This window comes from Pectinophora gossypiella, chromosome 19, assembly GCF_024362695.1.
Source record: "Pectinophora gossypiella chromosome 19, ilPecGoss1.1, whole genome shotgun sequence".
Lineage (NCBI taxonomy): Eukaryota > Metazoa > Arthropoda > Insecta > Lepidoptera > Gelechiidae > Pectinophora > Pectinophora gossypiella.
Window position 1 is genome coordinate 9,483,414 of NC_065422.1, and position 17,084 is coordinate 9,500,497.

Genomic DNA, 17,084 nt, shown 5'->3' on the forward strand with positions numbered 1-17,084 from the left:
AATCATCTTACTTTTTCGGACAATCAGGTGATTGAAAAGGATAGTCTCACAAGATAACTTTCGACAATAGCGTTAGCCTCACGATTCGGAGGTCCCGGGTTCAAATCCCGGTGGGGACACATCACAAAAATTACTTTACGATCCCTGTTGCTGGCAACACAAGTATAAAAATAATTAGTATTTTTTGGTATGGCAATGTTGTAAGAATCGAATGGCCGACGCCTCCCGCGAAAGTGTAAAAGTGTATTTTTATTAACAATCTAATTATATAGTGAAAAGTAACAATCTGGTGTTTTGCTGCAGTTGGATTTAGAACCCTCAACCTCTCACCATCTACATATACAGTCGACACAAACCAAGAGCCGAACAATCTCTACTTTGGTTAGGACATTACAGGCTGATCACCTGATTGTCAGAAAGTAAGATGATCCGTTCTTCGACAGGCATGTTAAGCCGTTGGTCCCGGTTACTACTTACTGATGTAAGTATGTAGTCGTTACATGAGCCATGTCAGGGGCGGCGGCTCAAGAGTAACCCTGATGCCAGGGTGGATGGGGTTGGTAATCCACCTCTCAACCCAAACGTCAGAAGAATCAGGAATCGAGCCAGGACCTAAAGATCGTGAGCCCAATTCTTTAACCAATGGACCCTGGAGGCTTCAGCATTTGCGGTCCTACTACGACTGAATAGACAGACGAGAGATTTATCGCATTGGCGTCAAACTCGATCAATCGTCCACAATTCGAATGGTATGAGAATGAAGCCAAATTCACGCTTGGTATCATTTGTCGGACGATGCGGCTTTATTGTTTGACAAGTTAAGTCGGTCTGATCCACTACGGTATTACTGGATTCTGAATTTGAATACCACATAGCCACAAGAGATAGAATCGCTTTTATGAAACTTAATTCAGTGGCAATAGCTGGGGTACTTCACAATTGTCATGATCGACTGTACGGTCACGAGCATTAAAATGTATACACTTTGGTACCATGTCACATTAACTTTTTTGACAAATTGAACTGTAAGTCTCACTAAATGTCAAATATGTTAGTGCGACAGAGTCTTAAAGTGGGTACATTATGTTGCTCATGACTGTACTACTATTAGTCGATAACAAACTTAGTTATACTTTGAATCGAGAATTTTAATGTATTTTTTTAACTAAATGGATGTATATCGACCAAATTGGAGATGTCCTTAGAAAAGGTTTAGTACGATCTACTCTGAATCGGCGCGTGATATGAAACGATTGATGAATGTGCGGAAATCAAGAGAAGTGTGTCAGGATCGAAGCAAATGGAATTCCATAGTCTCTGCTTACCCTGGAGGGAAAAAGAGGTGAGTTTATGTATGTATATTTTTTTCGACCGTCTCATACGCTTAAAACTATTTTGGCTTCTCAACCTCTATAGCTGATCACCTGATTATCCGAAAGTAAGATGATCCGTGCTTCGGAAGGCACGTTAGTCCGTTGGTCCCGATTATTACTTACTGATGTAAATAAGTCATGATAGATGAACCGTGTCAGGCTCAATAATAACCCGGATACAAGGGTTGATGAGGTCGGTTATTCACCTCACAACCCACACGAAAGAAGTGGATTTGCTTCCTATCTTCGTCATCCCTTCTGCTCATCCCTTTAGAGAATACTGGTACTTAATAATAATAATAATTTATTTTTTTATACGTTGGCTTCTGCCCTACGCACGTCTTCCAAAAGTCCAGGACTCCATAGGCTCGAGATATGTAAACGACAATTGGGCGTGAGCCTCGGCTCCAGGCGTTGTCTGAGAGGAAAAAAAATTGAAAGAATATTGACCTTAGTGGGTCGATAGCGATAAGCGCTGATTGAGGGAAATCGTCGACCACGCCGCCGGGGTCGGTATCGGGGTCCTGAAGTTTTTGGTGTCGCGAGCTGATTAGCCGCCTCTATGGCTAGAGTAATCGGGTCGTCGGGATTGTATATTACGCTCGCTTCAAAAGCAAGCAAAGTGAATAAAGCTCTACCGGTCGGTGCTGTCACTCTGTAGTCTGCGTTATTGTAGTAAACTCCATTTGCAAGCTAATTTCCGAATGTCTTCAAGCCATGATGCTGGAAACAACTGACCATCTTTGTCACGAGCATAGAATAACCAATACTACGTATGTATACCTACGCAGAGCCGTGGTAGCCCAGTTGGTACAACACTTGCCTCTCACTTTGAGGTCGGAGGTTCCAATCCAACACATGCCCAAACCAATGATTTTAGAATATGTTTTTCGAATTCATGTTTGGATCATAATTGATTACCAACCCCATCAACCCTGGTGTCACGGTTATGATTGATCCGCCAAAGGCCTCTCACATGACTCATGTAACGATTACTTTCTTACATCAGTAAGTAGTAACCGGGACCAACGGCTTAACGTGCCTTTCGCAACACGGATCATCTTACTTTCGGACAATCAGTTGATCAGCCTGTAATGTCCTAACCAAACTATTACAAAGCGATTTTTATGATATGTTCCCACCGGGATTCGAGCCTGGGGTCTCCGGATCCTAAGTCTAACGCTCAACCACTGGACTACAGAGGCCGTTAGAGACGAATTTCTTAAAATCATCATGGAAGGGAAGCTACAAGGAAGAAGAGGAAGAGGAAAACCAAGAAGAGCTTACTTGGAACAGATTAAAGAGAAGGCGAACGTCGTGTCTTATAAAGAGGTGAAGGAATTGGTCTTTGATAGACAGGAATGGAGAATGCTACACCGATAAGAGCGTGGCCAGAATAATGATGACGATGTAATAGAAATTAATTGGACACCGCGCGGGCGTATTTGAATTACGTGTCTTCATACTTACATCATCTCACCCCCTGACACACATACATTGTTTTCATCCCATCCACGACTATGTGTATAGGTGTGTAGGTTGTACTTTAAAAACATAGACATTTCGCAGAGTAGACAGTCTTGACAGCTAAGTGGGGGTGATAATAGGTTACTTGACAAGCTAGTCAAGTGAGATACTTTTTACGAAACGTCGAAACGAAAATTTTCTTTGGAGTTTATTTCCATACAAACTCCAAAGAAACTTTCGTCTTTTTATTCGTGACGTCACACACTCGTCGTCGTCGTACACTGTGACGTCATCAATAAAAGCGATCAAACGTCGTACTACTTATGTTTTCGAAACAAAGAAATACAGAAGTTTTTAATAATGGCTTATCAAAACAAAAGAATCCTCCCGTTTACGTCATATGTTTATTTTGTCTGCAAGAAATAGTAATTGTGTCATAGTATTCATAATAAAAATTTTATTCCCGTGTTCAAAAGACAATAAAATGAAGCTAAAAATATATTACACTTTATCTCCAATGTAGCCTTAATAAAGGCAAGGGTACACGTACCACGAACCCGGAAAATGGGCGCAATCGCACTCTTGATAATATTTTACCGTCGTTTTTTTAAACGGCTCAGTTATTACAGTATCATTCTCTGTCTTATTGCGTTTGGCAATAAAGGCGTCTTATTTATATACCTAACGCCAAGATCAGAAGCTGGGAGATATTAAAAATGTGTTCTATTGTCTGGTTAAGGGTTATTAATGAGCCGCCAAAGGCCCCTGTATCGGCGTAAAGGCGTACTTGCATCAGTGAGTAGCAAGCGGTCCAACGGCTTAACGTGCCTTCCGAAGCACGGATTGTCTTACTTTCGGACAATCGGGTGATCAGCTTGTTTTGTCCTAACCGCACCGGGCTCACAAAGTGATTTGTACCGGGATTCGAACTCAGGACCTCCGGATTGTGAACCCAACGCCCAACTACTAGACCACGGAGGCCATATATTTGCCGTATAAACATGTGAAGTGTATTCGTTTCTTAACGAACTAAAATGTTCTAAGAATGTTTAACAATCGTGCAAGTTTTCATCAAGAAAAATCGACCGTACGCTCTTAACTTCAATCTTAATTTAACTAAATACAAATTCTTCAACTACCTTTACATTCACCACTTATTATAAACTGCACCGTTTATTCGTAATAACTAAACGGAATTTGAACTGAATTCATTCTATTTCTCTGAACCGGCGTGCGTGTATGAAACGATTGATGAATGTGGATGAAACAAGAGAAGTGTGTCAGGATCGAAGCAAATAGAATTCCACAGTTTCTGCTTACCCCGGTAGGAAATAGGCGTGAGTTTATGTATGTATGTGTCATTCTATTTGCAAGCTGATCGTGTTTTTTCCATTGTGTTCGAATTCTTATATTATATAACATAAACATCCTGATGATGATGATGGTGAAACATCCTATATACGTCCCACTGCTGGGTACAGACCTCCAAGACCTTGAGTGCTTATATTTGAAACAAAATATAAATGTTTTGCATTACAACAAAACAGTTATTATGTGTTGAATAAAACACACAGCGTTTAGGTGAAGAAGCAGTCTGTGAATAGCCTTGAAACCATAAATAATTTAAGAAAACATACCTGAATCTCTATGGTTTACCGTAAGTTTCTTTCTACTGTCACCAGAGGGCGCCAGTTTCTATGCGATTGGGACGTCATCTATGACGTACTTCATAGTGTCTTCGCCACCAGCAAGTACCTTGATGCAACGCTGTGTGTTTTATTCAACACATAATAACTGTTTTGTTGTAATGCAAAACATTTATATTATGTGTTTTCCTAAAACACACAGCGTTTAGGTGAAGACCTGTTTGTTATCTGCTGGTGATTAAAACAAACGCTATGTGATCTATAAGAAAATACACTTTAACATAATCAGAAACTTTATGTTAAGAAAATAAACATTTACATATCATGAAAATGTATGAAAATAAACATTTAAGAAGCTTGTCTTAAACATATTCAAAATAAACAATCAATATTAAACAAATAAAAAACGAAAAGTAACTAAAATTCTTCCTAAGTTATTTAAAAATTAAATCAAAAAATTCTTAGGCATTTGTAAAATTAGAAACCAACAAATCAGCACTTTTAGCTTCAGTTCTTTCAATCTGCCTACAATAATATTTACTGAAAGTTTCAATACTCTTCCAATTCCCTCTGCGGAGAATTTCTTCTACGGGTCTATTCTCTAACCAGCCTCTTGAAGCTACAGCTGATCTTATACTTCCAGGTGAAGCATCTATATGAGCCTCTCTAAAAATGGTCCGTATCCATCCTGCTATTATGGTCCTAGTAGCTGGTTTTACTACACCAGTAACCGAGATAAATAGACTTAAAGGATTTCCTCCTTTTGAACGTCTAGAGTTAGAGGCTTGGATAAGTTGTTTAATATGTCTTACAGGACAAACCTTCACATCAGTGTGTGCATATAGTCGCCAACCTGACTGACGATGAGAAGCTGAATCTGTTTTGGAACCAAACATTGGCCACAAAATGATTTCATCATCTTGTTGAATACAACTCTCATCAGTGACTTGAAGAAGTGTCAAATCATGTAATCTACGTCCTGATGCTAATAGAAGAATCAATGCTGTTCTTCTGGAAATATCAAAAAATGAACCTGTACTCGGAGTTGTTCTTAACCAATCAAATAACAATTTTGTATCCCATATTGGTGGCTTTTGGGGTCTTGGTTTCGCTTGTGATATGGCTTTTAACACTTGGTGAACTAGAAAATTTTTTGTCAGATGTTCTCCGGATGATGCACAATATGTCAAAATTGCAGATTTATGTAGCAATATGGTGCTATAAGCCAAGTTTTCCTTTATGTAAAGGTTGGCTAAGAATCTTGCAATGTCATTTCCATGTGGAATCTTGTGATTAATGCTATTAGATTCACACCACGAAATCCATCTCTTAATAGGAGCGCTGTAAGTAGTAAGAGTAGATGTCCGCCAACTACTTCTCAAGAGCTGTTGTTCTTCGTGGCTCCAATGCGCGATCCTATCAGCCCACCCCCAATTTTCCACGCCTGCAGACATAACTTGTCTATTTGTGGTGGAACAGTTTTTGTAGTCCAGTCTATCAGAACCTTCCGCAGGTTCGGTATAGGAATTGGCTCTTCTAGGGCTCTCGCCTGAAGGTCCGGTAGCCAAAAGCACTGATTCCAATTCGGGGCTATCAGGATGAACGTCCCGCTCGCATTGTTGAGATGAGCTAGCACCCGCGGTATGAGATTGGGTGGTGGAAACAGCCAGCCCAGCTGGACAACCCATTCTTGACTGAAGGCATCGCAAAAAATTGCCGAGCCATCTCTCGAGTCTAGGGACACATATTTTTTTACTACGGCGGTTTCTCTGGACGCGAAGAAGTCGACGTCTGGAACGCCCCACTTTTTGAATATGGCCTCCGCGGCCGGGCGTAGTAGGTGCCATTCCGGTAATGGTCGACCCCTTGACAGGCGGTCCGCTATTCCGTTTAACCTCCCCGAGGTAGGAAGCCGACAGCGTCAGATTCAGCTGCTCGGTTAGCTCCAGGAGCCTGGTAGTTAGATCCAGCATCCCCTGTGAGTGCGTGCCCCCCTCGTTTCTTATGTAGGCTACTAACGTCCGATTGTCCGATTGAATCAGGACATGAGCATTCTGAAGGATTGCACGTTGGTGTTCTATGGCACCATACACTGCGTACATTTCCTTCATGTTGGAGTGCCATTTCATTTGATCTGAAGTCCACTTCCCCGTCAGGAAGAATTCGTTTAAATGTGCTCCCCACCCCGCATCCGCTGCGTCGGTGGTTAGAAAGTGGGTTACTTTTGGCTTGTGCAGTAGCGTTGAGCTGTGATTGATTGCAGCTAGCCACCAACTTAAATCTTGGAGTACATGAGGGGGCAATTCTCTTTTTTGTCTGGGTCTGTTCTTGTTGAATTTTCTCAAGAAAATTTGGGTTTTGCGACAACGTAGGCGTCCCTTGGGAATGGCATAATTTGCGAAATTTAGTAATCCCAAAAGGCATTGAGCTTCCCGCAGAGAACACCTTCTTCTGCTTAGGAGCATCGAGATGCACTCCCTTAGCTTCGTAACTTTCTTTGAGGGTAGTGACAGGATATTTAATTGGGTGTTCCATAAGAGCCCCAGGTACTCTAACTCCTGGGTGGGTTCGAGAACAGATTTTTGGTAATTGACATGCCAGCCCAGTGCTTGCAAAGTCTTCAGTGTTTCCGCAACCTGACAGACTAATTTGGAGCGGTCTTGGTGTACTAACAGGAAGTCGTCTAGATACACCAACAGACGGATGCCACGGGCACGAAGAATCTCCGCAACCCAATTTGTAACGGCCGCAAAAGTGCGGGGGGCCGATGACAGGCCAAACGGTAGAGAAGTTAATTGGAGTACTTCCTGGTTGTAAATGACTCGTAGGAAGCGCCTGTGCGATTCCGAGATTGGTATATGAAAATATGCATTTTGAAGGTCTATCTTTGTTAACCAGTCTCCGGTCTGTAAAAAGTCTCTCACATCTGTTTGCATTATTAGGTGGAAATGTTTTGTATATATGTGGGCATTGAGACCCCTGAGGTCGAATATTGGCCGAGTGCCTCCATCTGACTTTTTGACTAAAAACATCCTCGAATGAAAGCCGGAATTTAGAATGGGTGGTTGTTCTAATACCCCCTTCTCCTTCAGATCGTTTATCATTGATGTCATCTCCGGGGATATTTTTGTTGAAAAATTCTTTATAATTTTTCTGTGAGGGTAATGTAGAGGGGGCTCGTCTTTGAAAGGTATCCGACACCGCGCAATGGTTGTCAGGATGTATTGTTGGGCACCTAATTGTTCCCAGTCTGCTAAATGTTCCCTCAGGCAACCCCCTCTGAACGCCCTCAACAGATAGTCATTTTGACTTAGTATTGGAGTCTGTTCCACTGTTTCGGCGAAAGGTGTGGTTTTTCTTGTTATTATGAGTCTGTTTTTTCTGTTCTGTCTTATTAAATTTGCTTGGTTGCTTCTGGACTTTTTTATTTGTATGTTGCTCTGAAAACCTTTTTTCTTTTAAATAATTAGGTGTGTTCAGCCAAGACTGCACTCCCCCCAGAGAGTTAATAAGTGGCAGCAAACTACCTCGGCTAAACAGGTGTTCTGCACTTGGAGGAATGTTCATTAAGGTTGTCTTAACATTCGGGTTCTTTATTTCCTTAAGGATACGGTCCCGACGTACCTCGATGCATTCTGATCTCTTACCACAGATTATTTGCATCGTTGTTTCAGACATGTTATAGCTTGGGGAACCGGGACCAAATGTAGATGAAACCTTTTCAAATAAAGAATTAGGGTTCAAGTCTTTGGGGTTGGCCGATGCCCAGTCTACCAAGTTTTGTAAACCTGTCTTTAAAAGTTCCCTTTGTTGTAAAACAGCATTTGACAAACCAGCTAACAGATTCTCTGTTGATGCCAAATAATCCTTGTTCTTGTTAAAATGACAAAATTCCTCATTAACTTTCAACCCTACAAAACCAGGTGTTGCTGAAAGAGTTTGCAGTGCTTTTTTATAGCGGATATTTTTCCAAGCTGGACTATCAAACTGTTGCAGTCTTTTTAATTCTTCTAGTCGGTCCTTGTCCGCTAATGGCACTATGTTTCTTTGGTCAAATTCCAAACCTAACTCACCTAAACTGACACAGTTAGAAACCGGCAGACACGGATTTTGTAAAAAAGATGATGGGCCTGGCTGAGCAATGTTATCTACATTTGTATTAGTGTTTAAAGATTGCAAATATTGCGGTATTTGTGACACATACTCAGATAAACAACTTACATGATTAATTAAAGTTTCGACACGAGGGTCGGAACACGTCGTAACATGTTTGGTGGACTTACGTTTTGGTCTCTTATTAGGCGGCGGCGATACGATACTTTCCTCATCTTCCGAAGATGAAGAACTGCTATCAGTATCGCTCGAGGTCCTATTCTGCTCTCCCTCAGGAGCAGCAGAAGGACCCGCCTGGTTTGCATCGCCATAATGCTCCGGATCTGAATTATCCACTGGTTGATCCATATTACATTCGTAACCACTTTTACGTGATGCTATCACTCACTTTTACGTTTTTTAACATAAAAATCTATGAGAATAAACTTTAATTTTGCCTTTTTCTTACGAGAAAACTTTTGACGTTCTGTTACCGGCAAAATTCACAAACGCTATGAAGTACGTCATAGATGACGTCCCAATCGCATAGAAACTGGCGCCCTCTGGTGACAGTAGAAAGAAACTTACGGTAAACCATAGAGATTCAGGTATGTTTTCTTAAATTATTTATGGTTTCAAGGCTATTCACAGACTGCTTCTTCACCTAAACGCTGTGTGTTTTAGGAAAACACATAATAATATATTTTACGTAGCAAAGTCGCTTGAAATAGTATTTATTTGTGTTGGGACCCACGGATCTCATATGTCTTCGTTACTGATTTTCGAGATATCTATTTAAGTATTTGTTTCCCCTTTTATATTATGGATCTTCTAGTAGACCAGAGAAGTAAGGTTCTATCGTCTATCGTGTGGATTGCGAGGTGGATCATAAATAATAAAAAAAAAAAAAAAATAAGATTACCAACCTCATCCGCCGCCAAAGGCCCCTGACATGGCTCATGTAATAACTGCTTACTTACATCAGTAAGTAGTAACCGGGACCAACGGCTCACAATCACATAGTCATCATCATCAGCCCATTAACGTCCCCAATGCTGGGGCACGGGCCTTCTCTTAAATTTGCTTTTGAATACCATGCTGAATTGGGAGCAATTAAAATACATAGAACCTATTTGGCTGTTTTTAGGGCATGTTGTAAAAGGTAAAAATTGTTCTGCCCAACCCATTAGGGATTATGAATGTGGGTTTATGTAGATATTATCATCATCAGCCCATTAACGTCCCCACTGCTGGGGCACGGGCCTTCCCTATGGATGAATAGGGAGATCGGGCCTAGGAGCTCGAGATGAAAACTTTATTTTTTTGTTGTCACCCATCCTGTGACCGGCCTTTGCGAAAGTTGCTTAACTTTAACAATCGCAGACCGAGCGCGTTTACCGCTACGCCACCGAGCTCCTCAATCACATAGTATTACAAAGTATTTTTTGTGGTATCCCCACCGGGAATCGAGCCCGGGACCTCCGGATCGTGAGCCCAACGCTCAACTATTGCACCACAGAGGTCGTACCTACACTTAACATAAATTACCACTTACCGTGTCTGTGTAAAACGAGTTGTTTTGTATGAAGTGTCCGCGGTGTGCTTTATATAGACTAGCAGGCTTAACAAACACATTTAAATTTGTTTCCAGTTAAGTATTTTGCAAAAGGAAAATAATCTTTTCAAATGACACCTACTCATTAAAACTTCTTCCGACTCCCTCCAAATCTATTAAGTCAAGATACTAAAGTAAACAAGACACCAATAAAATTTTAGAATGAAATTTACCAGAAGCAACGTTGCGAACATTTAGAGATCCGTATTGGATAGGGAAAAGCGTAATAAAAATAAAGGTTTAAAAACTAAAACCCGATTATGGAAAAATCACGCTCTAAAGTATGAAACAAGAAAATAGGTATATAAAGAAAATAGGTTATATACATACATATATAGCGGTCAAACACATAATCCTTCTTTTGGATTCGCTGCAGTTGGTTAATTAATAATAGAGCGAGAAACGTTGTAAGTTGAAGTGTCTACTAAATGTAAGGTAGACAGCGGGAGTCTCTAAAAATAGAGTCATGGCTATAGCACCCCTAGCAGCACTCAAATGAGTTTATTTTTAAGTTTCAAGACAATACACATTTCCTGACATTTTTCGAGATCTCGTACTTTAACTTTAAATAATCATGTTTTCACTATGTCTCTCTTTCTAAATCTTTCACTACTCCTACTACTTTTTCTTTCTTTTCTTTTCTCTTTCTTTCTTTCTTTTTTTTTCACTTTATACCTATTAAGTGGCCAGACTACAAAATAAGTAGAGATAAAGCTATTACTTGTTATGTAACTACGTACACTACTAGCGACATTTGATTTAATTTATATTAAGTGCAGTTTCCACTAACAAAGTTGGTGCGACCATTATAGACGGCGATACGGCTCACCACGTTGGTCTAACAAAAAGCTCGGTGGATACATAATTCATCTTGCGATGGATGTTATTCTGTCTACCCCAATCGGGATATAGTCGTGAGCTTATGTTTGCTTCTTTACTTGCGACAGCAAGTAATACCGCTGGTACGGAACCCACAATCAAAGGTCGACTTGCACTTGATTAGTTTTTATTGATGGTCGTTAAATGTTCACGGTCACCGAAGATTTTCATTTGGCGAAGTAATTTTCAAAACCGTAAATTTTATTTTCATTTTGCGTTTACAATGTTTAGGTGACTGAGTAGGTTGTTAGCGATCTCAGTTCATTTGTTTTTATTGTATCGTCGAAGTTTAGTTTAAAATGTAGTAGATATTTATTCACTATGTTAAATGAGTCGTGGTAACCCAGTTGGTAGAACGCTTGACTCTCAATTTGTGTTCGCAGGTTCCAATCCCAGCATAGGCCTAAACAAATGATTTTCGAATTTGTTTTCGAATTCATGTTTGGATCATAAATGATTATGATGCTCAGCGGTGAAGGAAACCGTCGTGAGGAAATCCACATTTCCGAGAGTTATGTGATCTAACCTATACCGGGCTGGTTTTCCCTTCGCGGGTCGGAAGGTCAGACAGGCAGTCGTTTCTGTAAAAAACCAGACCTGTCAAATCTTCAGGTTTGGGAAGCGGATCTTTTATCTTTTATCATCATCATCTCCCGATGATGTTAGTTAAATGAGTCATAATAATATTAATTGTATCTTTGACCATCCCATCAAATATGCGTGAATTTATAATTCATATAAAATTACTGTTAAAAATAATTATTACAACGGCACGTTGAAACTTTGAGGGATGATTAAGACCATTATTCTTGATAGTTAGTGGAATTTTCCGTCGCAAAAGAATAGAAGTGAAAATAATATTTTTTATTATTAGTATTCGTTACGATGTCCCTAACACCCTATATATTGATACTAGCTTTTGCCCGCGACTTCGTCCGCGTGGCGTGTTATAAAAGAGAGATCTTTGTGTGTATGGGAGTGCATATATTATTATCAAATTTCAAGCAGTTTAGATTTCTTCATACAATTTTTTTTCCCCCTAACTCCCATTTTTCAAAATACAGCCATAACTAAACTTTATATTTACTACGGTATGCATGCATGCTGGATTGAAAACATTTATCTTATGCGGTTTCGATTTTTTCATACAAATATTTCTTCCCGCTAACTCCCGTTTCCGTGGGAATTTTGCAATATCCTGTTGCAACTAAGCTTTAATTTAACTAAGGTACCTGCATGCCAAATTTCAAGCGTCTAACTTAAGCGGTTTAGATTTTTCATACAAAAGGATTTTCCCGCTAATTCCCGTTCCCGTGGGATTTCCGAAAATTCCTTTCTTAGTGCACCTCTACGGTACCTAAGCTACGTCCCTTCCAAATTTCAAGTGCCTACGTTTAGCCGTTTAGGCTGTGCGTTGATATGTCAGTCATTCAGTCAGTCAGTTTCTCCTTTTATATATTTAGAAGATTTAAAGAAAGAAGATTAATAAAATGTGTATTGTTTCAGCCGGAGTTGTATAAGAACGAGTTAGTTCGTCAGTCATCGACGGACAGCGCCGAATTGGAGTTCTGTGGCAAGCTGCACTTCGCTCTCAAGTATGACCACGAAGTTGAAGCCCTGGTTGTGAAGGTTGGTGCTATTAATTCAAGGCCTTGTCCAGGCGTTATTTCATGCGCTGTATCACAGCAACTTGAGATCTATTGTAATCGCAGCCTTGTGCTACAAGTTCACCTCTAAGCCCTACCCTATCTATATAGTGGTACTGATTTCAGTCCACACAATCTAAGTTTATTTTAAGGTATACCTGTCATTTTCTTATCCACCGAAAAGGAAAGGGACGGGAAATTTTAGGCAGAAATTTAAAACACCGTTCTAAAATGTTATATTGGCCAATAATCCGACAGAATTAAATGAACAGCATACGACAAATGGATTGCACATGTGCGAGATGCCTATTTTGTTCGCCCGGGTTATTCTTTCATTTTATAATTAACAGTTCTCAATCATCTGTCTTTTTCCTTTTCGGCGAATAAGAAAATGACGGGTATAACTAAAAATTAAATAAGGAGGAGTGTAGTATTTGTTTAGGAGTGAGATGTACAGTCATGTGTACTAATATGTATACACGTTGAAACCATGTCACATTATCTTTTTTGACAAATTAAACCGTAGGTCTCATTAAATGTCAAATATGATAGTGCGACAGGGTTCTAAAGTGGGTATATGATATTGCTCATGACTGTACGAGCGCCTCTCTAAAGTCATTAGTTATCCCCCAAAGATGACATAGCGCTTGCTTATCTGGGACTCACATTCCCCTAATATATATATATATATTTGGACTATAACGTCTTGAATGATAATGTCATAATTTTATGATGATGGACAGTAAATGTATCCCACTGCTGGGCAAAGAACTCCCCCATTGCTGTGCGGCTCTTTTTCCTGTGCTTCCGACGGCTAGCCTTGCAGAAAAACAAACTTCTTTGCTGAATTAGGAGCAAATATAAACCATAGTACGTGTTAGCAACGTAACTTTATTGTTTAACCATATTTGGGTTTGGAGTTGTCAAAAATGTTGTCTATATTTGGAGTAGTTTTGCAGTAGTGGTTTGGTGTTTGGTTTGGTTTGGTGGTGATTTGGTTTGTAGTTGTTTTTTTTGGTTTGGGGTTGCATGGAAAATGGTGCATCGACAAGAGCGTGGCTCTTAAATTGTTGATGATTTGGAGTAGTAGTTTGGGTAGTAATTACGTTTTTTAAGTTTGTTTAATTTTGGGTATTCAACCTATACGTAGTCGCTAGAGTATTCAAGTTGATAATAGAGTAACCAGGTACATGTAATTGAATACTTATTTATGAAAGGAGACTTACTGAATAACTGTCAGCCACTGCTCAAACTGCTGGGAGTGGAAAATTAAAATTTTCTTCTGCAATCTTTTTCCGAATAAATTGGGGAAATAACGCTTTTTTTTGTATTATAATACAATGAGGAATGTTAAAAGGGTGTATAACACTCTGTAAAGGGTAGAAAGGTCTTTGAACTTTCGGCTTTGTGTTCACAAATTGAGTAAATACCTATTTATTTTTCCATTTTACGCGCTTGTAATGGAATTGGGTACTGTTGAATTTAGAGGTTCCTAACTTGTGATCTGCGGACCAGTAAGTGTCTATTACATGTGTAGATTCGGAGCCAGCGTTTAATAAATACAAGTCTTCGCTTGTTAATGGAAGACTTGTATTTATTTTCCTGTACCCAAAGGTTGCCTGGAAGAAATTGCTGCATGAGCAATAAGGCCACCTATTGTGCTTTTCTGTATATGCTGTCCTTATCTCTGTATTTTGTGTCCATTGTGCTCAAAAAAGTATTTTATCTATCTATCTAGATCTATTTTCATTTTGCGTTTACAATGTTTAGGTGACTGAGTAGGTTGTTAGCGATCTTAGTTCATTTGTTTTTATTGCATCGTCGAAGTTTAGTTTAAAATGCAGTAGGTATTTATTCACTATGTTAGTTAAATGACTCGTGGTAGCCCAGTTAGTAGAACGCTTGACTCTCAATTTGAGGTCGCAGGTTCGAAACCCAGCATAGGCGCCTAAACCATTGATTTTCGAATTTGTTTTCGAACTCACGTTTGGATCATAAATGATTATCACGTGCTCAGCGGTGAAGGAAAACATCGTGAGGAAACCCACATGGGTCTATTACATGTGTAGATTCGGAGCCAGCGTTTAATAAATACAGGTCTTCGCTTGTTATGAAGAGTAGGACGACCCATGTTGCGCTTAGGACTGCGCAAAGCGTGACATGCTTGCATTCAACATCATCCCCGATAAATGGGAAGACATGCAGAGCTAATATGCGCAACATGATATATCGATCAATGAAATACATTTTCGATATCGACAAGTTTGTTTTTCCCTAACGTGCGTGCTTTATTTGGGTTTACAATTTTACATTATTAGCACCAATCGACAAAACAAAATTTTATCACGCAAAATGTTAGACATACTGGCCGTGTTACTAACATACCTTCCGAAGCACGGAATCTACTTACAGGCAGGTGCGAATGATTTTCAAATAGGTAGGTACTTACTTGCTTTTTTATTTTTAAACTTTAGGCTACCTGTTCCGAACAAAGAAGTTCTAAGGTTGACATATAACATAACATAAGCTTACGACACATCCATCGCAAGATGAACTAAGTATCCACAGCTCACCAAACTTTCAAAGTTTATAAAGGTTGACAAACACTGATTTAACCCATGTACAGTATAGTAGGTACTTGTAAGTACATGTTTTGTAATTACCACTGGCATACAAGGCTATGTAGAAAATACTTACTATTCAAAATATAATTACCGTATTAAATTAATTATTAGGTACCTACCAGATTTTGCCATTTTCTACACAATATCCAGACAATAATTGAAGTAACACTTTACAGAGTACTACAGTACAAAGGTATTATAGGTACGTAATTTGCTTTTGAATACCATGCTGAATTGGGAGCAATTAAAATACATAGTACCTATTTGGCTGTTTTTAGGGCATGTTGTAAAAGGTAAAAATTGTTCTGCCCAACCCATTAGGGATTATGAATGTGGATTTATGTAGATATCATCATCATCAGCCCATTAACGTCCCCACTGCTGGGACACGGGCCTTCCCTATGGATGGATAGGGAATTCGGGCCTTAAACCATCATGCGGGCCCAGTGCGGATTGATGGTTATTAACGACTGCTAATGCAGCCGGGACCAACAGCTTAACGTGCCTTCCGAAGCACGGAGGAGCTCGAGATGAAAACTTTTTTTTTGTGGTCACCCATCCTATGACCGGCCTTTGCGAAAGTTGCTTAACTTCAACAATCGCAGACCGAGCGCGTTTACCGCTGCGTCACCGAGCTCCTCATTATTTCCGAGCTCATCATTATGTAGTTTAACGACTTCACTTGTTTCAATGGTCGAGACCGACGGGTTTACGTGCTCTCAGAAGCGCGGAAGAAAACAATTACTTATTAACATTACGTAATGTCATGATAATGACGTGTCCATTGACGGCAACGTGATAAAATTGTCGACTGATTCATAATAATTTTGTCGATATCGATAAATTTGTTATTTTCCCTAACATGCGTGGCACGTGATTTTGTTCGTATTTTGACAGAACGTCATGACTTATTTGGGTTCGGGATATTAGCACCAATCGACATGATACGTCAGAATCGATAAAATGACCGGGAGAAAATTGTATCCCATTGCGCATGTTAGCCCTACTGGGCTCTTGCATGGCCGCGAGTAATGTAGTAGTCGTTACATTAGCCATCTTATATGCTTATGTTGGTAGACCAGCCTCACACCCACCTCACACTCCCCCCGCCTCTCACTTCCCTCCCACTTTGAGTTCGAATCCAGAACAGGCCTAAACCGATGATTATCGAATTTGTTTTCGAATTCATGTGTGGATCATATGACTATCACGTGCTCAGCGGTGAAGGAAAACATCGTGAGGATACCCAAATTCCCGAAAAATGCATTTTCGGTGACCTAACCTGTATTGGGCTGGTTTTCCCTTCGCGGATTGGAAAGTCAGACAGACAGTCGCTTCTGTAAAAAACCGGACCTCTAAAATCTTCAGGTTAAGTAAGCGGACTCTGTGAAAAACGGGATAATGATACGGAGGTAATGATGATTCATTGGATAATGATAGGGGTTGATGAGGTCGGTCATTGACCTCACAATCCACACGAGAGAAGTACAGTCTGCCTAGCTACGTTCGAGCCTCACGTACCGTCCGAAGCATTAAACTTATATACGACCAAGTATAAGATCTTAATATAGATTGGTGTAAACTTTGATGTTAAGTAAGAGCACAGAGTACAAGTTTAACCAACCATGGTCCCGCATAATTTTCCGGGATTCGGTTCAACGCCCTCAGAATTGCGGGATCAACACCTTCCGCAGATCCCGGTACCCTTAAGGATACGATAACGAGCTTCTACCTTTAGTGAT

The 17,084-nt window shown here is 40.0% G+C and overlaps 1 protein-coding gene across 4 annotated transcripts in view; it reads left to right on the forward strand.

Moving 5' to 3' along the window:
• LOC126375680 (synaptotagmin-10-like) overlaps positions 1–17,084 on the forward strand; it is a 157,172-nt gene that overhangs the window by 119,078 nt on the left and 21,010 nt on the right. For all 4 annotated transcript variants that reach the window (XM_050022760.1, XM_050022759.1, XM_050022761.1 and 1 more), the window contains exon 5: positions 12,579–12,701. In XM_050022760.1, coding sequence (XP_049878717.1) covers positions 12,579–12,701 — 123 coding nt within the window. The remainder of the gene's footprint in view (positions 1–12,578; positions 12,702–17,084) is intronic.